At 37.8% G+C, this 10,280-nt stretch overlaps 1 protein-coding gene and 1 non-coding gene across 23 annotated transcripts in view; one reads left to right on the top strand and one right to left on the bottom strand.

The window, feature by feature from the left end:
- The first annotated feature begins 114 nt into the window (after positions 1 to 114).
- LOC120554018 (CLIP-associating protein 1-B-like) overlaps positions 115 to 10,280 on the top strand; it is a 46,506-nt gene continuing 36,340 nt past the window's right edge. For all 22 annotated transcript variants that reach the window (XM_039792585.1, XM_039792578.1, XM_039792588.1 and 19 more), the window contains exons 1-7: positions 115 to 379; positions 952 to 1,376; positions 5,551 to 5,629; positions 7,215 to 7,318; positions 7,428 to 7,519; positions 8,400 to 8,475; positions 9,504 to 9,601. In XM_039792585.1, the coding sequence (XP_039648519.1) occupies positions 1,176 to 1,376; positions 5,551 to 5,629; positions 7,215 to 7,318; positions 7,428 to 7,519; positions 8,400 to 8,475; positions 9,504 to 9,601 (650 nt within the window). In that variant the 5' untranslated portion in view covers positions 115 to 379; positions 952 to 1,175. The remainder of the gene's footprint in view (positions 380 to 951; positions 1,377 to 5,550; positions 5,630 to 7,214; positions 7,319 to 7,427; positions 7,520 to 8,399; positions 8,476 to 9,503; positions 9,602 to 10,280) is intronic.
- LOC120554798 lies at positions 4,300 to 4,428 on the bottom strand. Its single transcript, XR_005638581.1, has one exon. It is a non-coding gene; the product is annotated as a U4atac minor spliceosomal RNA (small nuclear RNA).

The following is a 10,280-nucleotide window of genomic DNA, read 5'->3' as shown; positions in this document are numbered from 1 at the left end:
TGCAGGAGGTGTTGTTGCGCGGCCCTGCCGGCAGAGGTAGCCGTTCTGCGGCTTCCTTCACTGCATCCTCTACGGCGTCTGCTATGGGACATGCTATGATTTACTATGGCAAGTAATGATTTTGTCGTCTTTTAATTACAGTGAATGACTTGTGAACAGCCAGCTGAGGGGTTTATACACCGAAATGGCTTGAGGATTAAGTTGTGTGAAGTAACGCAAGAAAGTGAGTTGTTGCTGGGCTGTGATGTAAAGTAACGGTAGTTTGTGGCCGCAGGCAGCGTCGGACTTTTTTTTTCTGGGAACAATTCAGTCCATCCGGTGAGAGAATGTCTAACCGGTCCCTGAATCAATAACTTATTAATTAACAAACAAGAAACAGGTGAGTAACAGTGTAGCTAACGGTGGTCCTCCGTAGATGCTGCTAACTTAACTTAGCCAGCTTAGCTAACACTAGCGTGGCTGTATTTGGGATAAAAGCTTGCTAGTAGCGAGCTAGTGTGCTAGCAGGAGAAGCTAACTGCTACATAAACTGTGTTGACATATAACGTCCATCTGCATAGTAAGTCACTTAGCTAAACCTGAAGTAGCATTGCTGTCTTTAACTCTGAGCTTCACGTTTTAAATTTATATTTATGTCAAATATATGCAAAAAAGAGACACTACAAGACAAAGCATCCTTCCATAACATGTATTATTTTAGACTAGAGGAAAGAAAACATGTACAAAACACGTTATTTCTGCACTTTGTCTATTTGTGTCCCTATGACGTTATTTCCTCTAAATGCATCCAAAGTTAGCATTAGATAATGCGTCATTTGCGCATTTAAACATAACATTTCAGAAAACTTGAAGAATTGTTTTAATGTAACGTTAAGTTATGAAGTGGGGAATAATTTCTCAACTGTAAACTTCGGCTAATTGTCTCCATTTTCTTGCTGTCTTTCGTTACAGGAGAATGAAGTGCAATATCAAAAGCAGCCCTCCACTGCAGGATGTTATGGTGCTCATTCACCAACGTTAGCATGCTCTTAAAGAGAATTATTGGCGTATAAACGGGGCCAAGTATCCTGCAGCAGGTCCTGGAAACTGTAAAGACTTTGGTGAACAAAACGTGAGGAGAAAAGGCTCGCTGGAAGTCTGCTCGTGCCTTGAATTTTCTGTCCCAGGCAGCAGCCATGGAGGAGGAGGTGAGCATGGAGTTTTTGCTGGAGCAGGTGATGCAGAAGGACCTGGGGAAGAGGCTCCAGGTGGGCCAGGAGATCATGGAGCTCATCCTGGACGAGGAGAAGTCCCCCGACATGGAGCAGGACCAGACCGTGCTGGACAGGATGGTGGACACAGTGGCCAGCTCCTGGGTTAACTCCAGCAACTTCAAGGTGAGGACAGTTTGTTCATTAAAGAAGTTGAAGATGCCTGTGGCTGGGTGAAATGGAATAAAATAAACACACTCCATCTCTCTCAACATCTTTTTAAAAATAACTGTAGTGATGCTCTTGAACAAGACACTTCACTCTCAGCTGTTGCATTACAGCTGCTTGGTGCATGCTAGACAGGTGTTAGCATATGAAACTAGGCCCTAAAATATATTAGAAAATAACCTAAAATTAGAGCCTTAGAAGTTAAAACATCTGTTTTTGTCACCATGACATGCGGTTTTGCAAAGTGTGTGTGCTCTATTGGTTTAATAATTCATGTTTTAGTCACTTGTTTATATGTATGCGTTCATATTTGGGGTTACAGTTTGGCTTGAGTCTATCCAAGCATGTACTGATAACAGAACTTCATACTATTAAAACTTATTTTTTGCTTTTCTCAACTTCTCCAAATGTCACGCATGTAACGTTAACCTCAAATTGGAGCCCTTTTAAGTTCAAAACATGTCACAAATACACAGCTTTTTCTAACCTTAAGTATGTACTCCATTTGGTTTAATTTTTGATGTTTTAGTTATTTGATTATGTGTTCATACTTAGGGTTACAGTTTGGCTGCTCCAGCATGTGCTTAACAGGCTAATAACAGAACTTCATACTCTTGCTGTTGTCATCTTCTCCAAACGCTCATGTAATATGTTACATCACATTACATTTTTACATTGTATATAACTGAGTAACACTTTTCTTTACACATATGTAATTATTTTGTTTTTTTATCTCAACTGGTTGTAATCTTTACACATTTATATCCATTTTCCTCTCCATCCATCCTGTTCACGATGCATCGTTACATCCCTACCACTGGGTGTGGAGGGCTACAGTAGCTGTCAACCCACCAGTCAGGATGATAGGATTCACTGCAGGAGGGTCTTAAAGCAAACCAGTTGATACTGATTCCTTCAGGTGTCGGGGACAAACTGTCCTCAGGGAGCGCTTCATTCACAGAGAGGCCGTTTTTTTCCCTCACTGTTGGCAGGGTAGCTGAGAGACTAACCTATACCTGCCTGTGTACTGCAGGATCCCCTCACTTCTGTAACCATGATGCACAATTTGCATGCCATCCATGAACGTTTGTGTGTAATTTATGCGGATATGAGGCTGCTGATTAATCAATACATCTCAGCTCACAGTAAAGTAGAGCTGCTGCAGTTTAGCAGCTACGTGTCGTCAGGCTGGATGATCTCACTTTATATGCTCTTTAATGTAGCGTTCCCATGCTAATATATACAGTCAGGAGGAATCAAACCCTGATGTATGCAGTTTTTTTCCTCTCATCTGGCTTCATCAGATATTTTTTTTTAGCATTCTGGCTTTCCTGTTAATGGATTTATTTGTATATTTATCTGAGTCTTGTAAAATGTCAATGATCCTGTTTTTCATCTTGTTGTCTCAGTTTCTGTTTCTATAAAGATTTCTTCAACAATTATGAGTCATTTAGTCCAGAGTTGGGGGTTAGGATTGGAGTTAGACTGTTGACTGTTTTGTCAACTACTGAACTTACTTACTTAATCTCAATATTTAATTGGGAAAAGATTTCAAGTTGTGACACTAAAATGCCAAATTTGTCAATGGAGTTTGGTGTCAGGCACCTTTTTTTTTCTATACAAACAATGAGGCAGATGAGACTGAGTGGAGCTGACTGTATGATCAAAACTACGCACTGACTTCAGACACGTATCGACACAACCAATCATATCGCTGCTTAATGTGCTGCCCTGCAAACGCAGCCTCCTCCGGTCCTGTTGATATCTGTGGCGGGTCTGTAATGGGGACGAGGCTCCCAGGCGATCATGTGTCAGCGATGGTGGCTGTGAGCTTAATTTACCAGCACCATTAGCCCAGTTTTCTTCCCTCTGTTTCAGAGTTTCAGTGTGTGGAGAGCAGCTTCCTGCCTCCCTGTGCTTTAATGTGGTAGTAAAACTCTTCAGATGTGTGTGGGTGAAAGATAGAGGAGCGCTGCTTCATGTGCTGTTAGTCTAATGGCTCTTGTTAATTGATTGGATGGCAGTGAGCAGACGAGTCAGGGCTAAATATATCGGCTATTGATAAATGCCGACAGCTTAATGGCAGAGGCTTATAGTAAAAGTCTGCAGTTACACGTTTAAACCTTGTTTATTCACCTTTCAGGATGATATAAATGTCCATATAAATCCCCTATCATACTAAGGAGGGCTACAACATATAGTTATTATAATCATTGATTCATCTGAATATTTTAAATTTATTTATTCAATTTTAAATATTTATTTATTTTCCCCTTTTGCATTTCAAGCAGAAACCTGAAACAAAGACCACCTCCGCTAACTTCATTAAAAAATAATCTGATCTAATGATTGTAGTTGGTCCCCAGTGGACTTTTTTAGCAAGTTTTGTATTTAAGCTTTTTGAATGTTATGTATTTATTATCTGCTTTGGCTTTGCCAACGTTTAAGACACAGATATTGTGATAATGGTCCAAAATGATGTGAAATTGCATCTTTTTTTTAATTGAAAAACGTAACATTTTCTTTAGAGAGGACCCATGAACCCTCCGCCAAATACATGCCAACCCTAGACATGTCCAATATCAGAATGACATAAGAGTCTTGTCTTGTAAGTTTAAAGTCTTGGTAGTATAATCTCCTGGTCTGTGACTAAAAACTCAAAATAACAGATTGTATTTAGATGTGAGATGGTGTCACACTTTATTCTTTTCAAAATCTTAGTAGAGTCTTCTAGCAGCAGGCACAAGTACACAAACTCAGGGTAAAGACTGATGTAGTAGCTGATTTGATGTAATGACATTTAGTGTCCAGCAGATGGCACCAGAGCTGGAGTGTCCATTGTTTATTTTTTAACATTACGTTTCTCTCACATTTAAAGTGAGTTTCCAAAAATTGCATCAGAGCCTGAGCATGAAGCTCAGGTGATGCATATGTGTTGATATGGTGTCAGCAGGGGGACTCTCACTACACGTTCATTGAGCCTCCCATACCACCCCATGACAAGGAAAGGTATTCAGCACTCAACTGAAAGCCTGTTGTGAAATGCCCACACTATCTTCACTCATGGTTGTGTTTGAGTTCAGTGTTTTACTTCATAGAATGAAAGTTTAGATGACTATATTTGGTTTTATTGAACAAAATCCATTTATTTTGATTACCTTTGTGTGTTTTTTTAATGAAAATGCTTGCTTTGGTCAAATTACCCATAATGCTTTGCAGCCCACATTCAAATCTCCATTGCTCTCGTGCTGATCTGATGTTGTAGTTGTTATGAATCTTTTTTTATTTTGGGTTTTGAGAGATTCTTGTGCATTTTAATTTATATTACATATAAAATAAAAACTTATTTTCACACTCCTAACGCTGCATACAATTCAGATAATTAAAAAATAAGAAATGTGTCAGGCTTATACGACAGACTTTCCCCTCAAATTGTAATAAAATAAATACTAAGTTAACATAATTTAGAAAAATATAACAAAAACTAAGACAACAGTCAGTGCACACATTAATTATGTTTTATGTTCTTCAAAAATGTATAATATTTTTTTAGATTTATTTATTTTAAATTTTTTGTCTTTACTATTTACAGTTTTTCTTTAACAGGTATTTTGTTATTCTCAAATTTTATATCTATATTATATGTATTTTGTATTTACTACCAACTTTTTTTCTTTAACAGAGCCTCCAAGCGAAACTATTTCACAAGATTGTACTTGTACAGTCATTACAGGAGTGACAAAACAAATCTTTAATCTTGAACAACAAGCCAATAAAAACAAAATGCATGAAAAACAATACAGGGAATAGGAAGAAGACAAAACATATGTATATGTACACTACAATTAGACATGAATTAAATGTGACAACAGTTTCTTTTTAAAATGTTTTTAGGAGAACAAACTTTTTTTTAAGATAATTTTTTGGGCATTTTTAGGCCTTTATTTGATAGGACAGCTTAAACATGAAAGGGGAGAGAGAGGGGGAATGACATGTAGCAAAGGGCCGCAGGTCGGAGTCGAACCCTGGCCCGCTGCGTGTGTGCACGCTCTACCAGGTGAGCTACACGGGCGCCCAGGAGCACAAGCTGTTATCAGTGTGTTTGCTTTATGTGTGTTGTTTTGTGTCTCAGGTGGTCTTATTTGGGATGGACATCCTGTCCGCTCTGGTCACCCGACTGCAGGAGAGATTCAGGACGCAGGTTGGAACAGGTGAGCTGCTTCCCTTTATTTTAATTATTTCTACTAGAGCTGCACAATAGATTGTTTCGTTATCGTCATCGAGATATCAACCTCCACAATATACACATTGCGAAAGACACTTAGAGATTTTTTTGGAGTTTTTGAGTCAGTTGAAACTACTTTTCTACTAGTTATCAGTAGAAAACAAAAAATGTAACGGTCATTCTTTCTTTAGTGGTGCCTTTTATGTTAAGTTCAATTTTCTTTTGTTTAATAAAATAATGTTGAATCCTTTTTATTTTTTTATTTTTTTTTAAATTCAACAATAATTTGTTGACTTTATTATTATTGAATTATTTGTGTTTTTGTTGGATGTTCTGCAAAACTGACATAATGAAAAGTATTTAAAAAATAGAGGAAAATACAATAAAGGGATTTTAAATTAATTAAAAGAGCAGTGAATATAGCAGTTCTACACTTTACGCTATAAGTTAATAAGATTTCAGCCAACAATTCTGTTTCATTGATGAGATTATTACTGTTAGAATATATTTGTGAGAGTAAGCTAACAGGATTGTAGAGTTCATGATTTTGACCTTGTCTAGTTTCCCTGGGTTTTGAGAGTTCTACAGTGATTTGACATTACAAAAGTATGGTGAGATAATGCCTGAAATGAAAAAGTCTTCTCTGATCAAGGGGGGAACAGGCAACAAGGTCAGTGTTTTGTAAGCGCGTGATATGTGACACAAAGTATAGTGGAATGACCTGACTCTTGGAGAACTCCGTAAGTTTGAAGGAGATTAAAAAAACACAGAGGTTCAAATTTAACAATAGCAGTCTGTCTTTATGAGCTGGGAATGAGAAGTCGAGGTCATTCGTTTATACAATGTGATACATATCGTTAGACGGATGAAGCAGAGAAAGGGAATAAAAAGTAAAGGTTCTGGGTTAGCCGGCATCAGATGCTGGGGGTTTTAGCGATAGGCTGTTTTATCTTGAAGTAATCTGATCCTTGTGCACAAGTTTATTGTATTTTGCAAATATCATTCACTAAAGCTTGTTATTAACTTTAACTGGACGAATCCTGAGTCTTATTTTGAATCCTGAGTCTTTTCCTCTGATCTACCAGTAGATTCAACGAACACTCTTCAGTGACCATAGAATTGGAGTCAGATTAAGTATGGCCTTTTTAGGGCCAGACCGGTCATCGGTCACATTTTAGATTAAAATCTTACATTACCTAAATGTGTAAAGATATGTACTCTGGTTAGTAATTTTTTTTGGATGCACCCATACATTTTATATTTTAATGTTTTTATGGTTGCTTGGTTTTTCATGTCCTGATCCTTTATTAACTGCTTTATTTTATTTTGTGTGGTCACTGTTGTGTACTCGTTAGTACACAGTATGACAAGCATGTGTGCATGTAAAGACAGTTAAGAATTAGGTCTGAGTAGTGTTTATATTCAACTTTTTTGTCCTCATTCTGCTTTTTTTGATGCAGTCGCCCCATTTTCTCTTCATAATGTTCAGGGATGAGATTCTTTCTTCGTTGTAATATTGTAAACTCAGGACATGTCCAGCTTGTCATTCACTCATGTTTCTGTCCTCTCAGTTCTACCGAGCCTCATCGATCGGTTAGGTGATGCCAAGGACCAAGTTCGAGACCAGGACCAAGCGCTGCTGCTGAAGATTATGGACCAGGCTGCTAACCCACAGGTGCACATCTACATGTTCATCTAAACCTTTAAAAAACACACACAGACACACTTTTTACAGACTAACTGGAAATATATAAGCTGATCTTTGTGTGTGTATGTCTCTTCAGTATGTGTGGGAGCGAATGATGGGAGGCTTCAAGCATAAGAACAACAGGACCAGAGAAGGACTCTGCCTCTGTCTCATCTCAACCCTAAATGTGTAAGTTAAGATTATATCTTTCAAATAACACATATAATGACATTTTACATGATTAAATGATATTCCTGCAGTACAAGTAAAGGTTTAACTGATTTTTAAAATACAACAACTACAGAAATGAGGTTTGTGTCAAGTTAAATTAGCTTATTATTGATAATCTTTATTGTTAATATTTTGCACCCATATATTTTAACTCTTTCCTACTTTGTACTGCAACTGCTGCACAACAGTTTCCCTCAGGATAAATAGTTTATATCTTATCTCACTAAGATTAGGGTGGTCACTAACGATCATTTTCATTATTAATTTATCTGCTCCTCGTTGTTTGGCCTATAAAATATCCCAAAAGAATGAAAAATGTTTAGTTTCCGAAGATCACTTGCTGTTTAAATTTTTTTTTTTTTAAGAAAATGTTTTGGGCTATTCCATCTTTATTTGATAGGACAGCTAGGTGAGAAAGGGGAGAGAGAGGGGGAAGACATGCAGGAAATCTTCACAGGTCGGATTCAAACCCTGGACCTCTGCGTCGAGGCATAAACCTCTCAGTATATGTGCGCCTGCTCTACCCACTGAACCAACCCGGCCACACATCACTTGCTTGTTTTATATGAACAAATTACACATATATATATATATATATATATATATATATATATATATATATATAAAATATAAATATAAATAAAAATAAAAATGATTGAACTTGTTAAATGACTAATTGTTTTGGCACTAAATAATTCTACTTTCTTTATCAATAATGTGGGTGATTTAAAAAAAATTAAATAGTTTGTGCAGAAAGCAGCCATAGTAGAAGTAACCGCTGAGATAGCTCAACTTTAAAATCTAATTTTCATGTTGTGCATTTTTTATTTTTTATAAGGTTTGGATCTCAGAGTCTGACGCTCAGTAAAATCGTTCCTCACATCTGTAACCTCCTCGGAGATCCCACAAGCCAGGTAAGACCTGCTGCGTCCCGCCTGCACTTCAGTGTGTTGACAGGGGTGGAACAGCATGGAGCATTACTGGGCTTTGGCTGCCCTCTGCTGGTCAAATACAAACATTACAGCTTAGCAGAACATGAACCAGGATCTCTGAGTTTTCTTTTCCAAATCTTCCTTTTGCACATGTGTGAGTTGATATGTTTTGGTAAAAAAACCTTTGCAGGTATCAAACCTATGACCTTGCAGCCGTGTGGTCTCCTCTCTAACCACTAGACCCCCTCGTGTCTCTCCCTCCCCACCGTGCTCTGCGTTTTGAGTGTGTTGTCTCCTGATAGGCTGCAGAGCTCTATCATCACCGGAATCACACTTCCTCTCGGGGACAGGAAGCCGTGCCCACGAACTTCCTTTCCTGAAGCCAAACACTCTCCGAAGCTCATGTCTTCTAGTGCATTATGAACCATCTCTGCCAAAATGATGAGTGCAGGAACTATTTTTATATTTGTGTCTGCCCTTTTGGTTGTTAGAGGAAAGAAGAGGCCAGCTGGAAACAGCCTAAGTGGTTACGGTCTGGAAGCAATTTTCCAGTTTTATTGTAAGTTCCTGCACTCAGAATTCAGTTTTATTTGGATTTTATTTATTATGCAAATACAGCATAAAACAAATAACATTGTGACAGGTTAAAAAGCTGTAGGCTCATACAGCAGACCTCCTCCCAAGTTTATTATATTATATTATACACACAAATACAAATGAAATGAGGAAAATTGGAGGCACACAAAATACAGCAATAAGGCAGAGTGATTGTATAAGAATTTTCAAAAAGCAAAAGAAGGAAAAGAGCAAACTAATCGGAGACTTGGGAAAAAAAACTTACTTTACAGTGAATTTCTAAAGATTTTAACAAAATTATTAGTTTATTGAAAAGTACAGCAAGAAAACAAAGTGATAAAATGTGATGTTAAAGGAAAATAAAAGTACCTGAGTGACCTAATGATTTGAGTACCAGCTTGTGTTTATGTGTTGTCTTTATTGTCGACCTGTAGGTGCGTGACGGAGCCATGAACTGCCTCGTAGAGATCTACCGCCACGTCGGAGAACGAGTGAGAATGGACCTGGGAAAGAAGGGTCTGCCTCAGTCACGGTGCGTTCAAATGCTCTCTGTTAAAATGAATGACTAACTTGAGATTACTTCCTCTGTTAGCCCTCAACTATTTGAATGTCTGAAAACTGTGAAAACTGCCCATCACAAGTTCCCAGATGGTTAATTTACAGTAATATAAAACATAGAAAAACAAAAAATCCTCAGTGTTTAAGAAGCTATAACCAGACAATGAATGTTTCACTCAAATTATTACTTCATCAGCATTAGTGTGGAATTATTTATTTTATGGTTCTGTGCTGAATATTGGTCCAAATCTTTTTCAGCCTTTGTGGCTCAATGAAAACATGGCTTTATATTTAGTTTGTATACTACCACAGACACTTATTAAGGGTTGACACACCTACAAATCTTTTTAAAAATAGCTGCATCCCTCCCTGAAATGAAGGTTGTCTTCTCCCAAAGAGTCAACAAATGTCACCCGTGGCTGCTGTTACGAAGACATTGTGATTATTAGTGTTTGTACTATTAATATTACCCAGCAGGCGTCACAGCCATCGCCATTGCCTGTGTATTTTTGGATGCCCAGACTGTGGGCGACAATGTTACTGTGGCCTATTTAACTGCTCCCTGGAGAGTCTGAAATGAGCCAGTTTTCTGTTCTTCAGAGTCCTGAAGGTAGCAGAGCTGTTTATTTCTGCTGTGAATGTGGTGCTAATTC

The sequence above is a fragment of the Perca fluviatilis genome, chromosome 24, assembly GCF_010015445.1.
Source record: "Perca fluviatilis chromosome 24, GENO_Pfluv_1.0, whole genome shotgun sequence".
Classification (NCBI taxonomy): Eukaryota; Metazoa; Chordata; class Actinopteri; order Perciformes; family Percidae; genus Perca; species Perca fluviatilis.
Note: the sequence above shows the minus strand (reverse complement) of the source record. Positions and strands in the feature narration are given on the sequence as shown.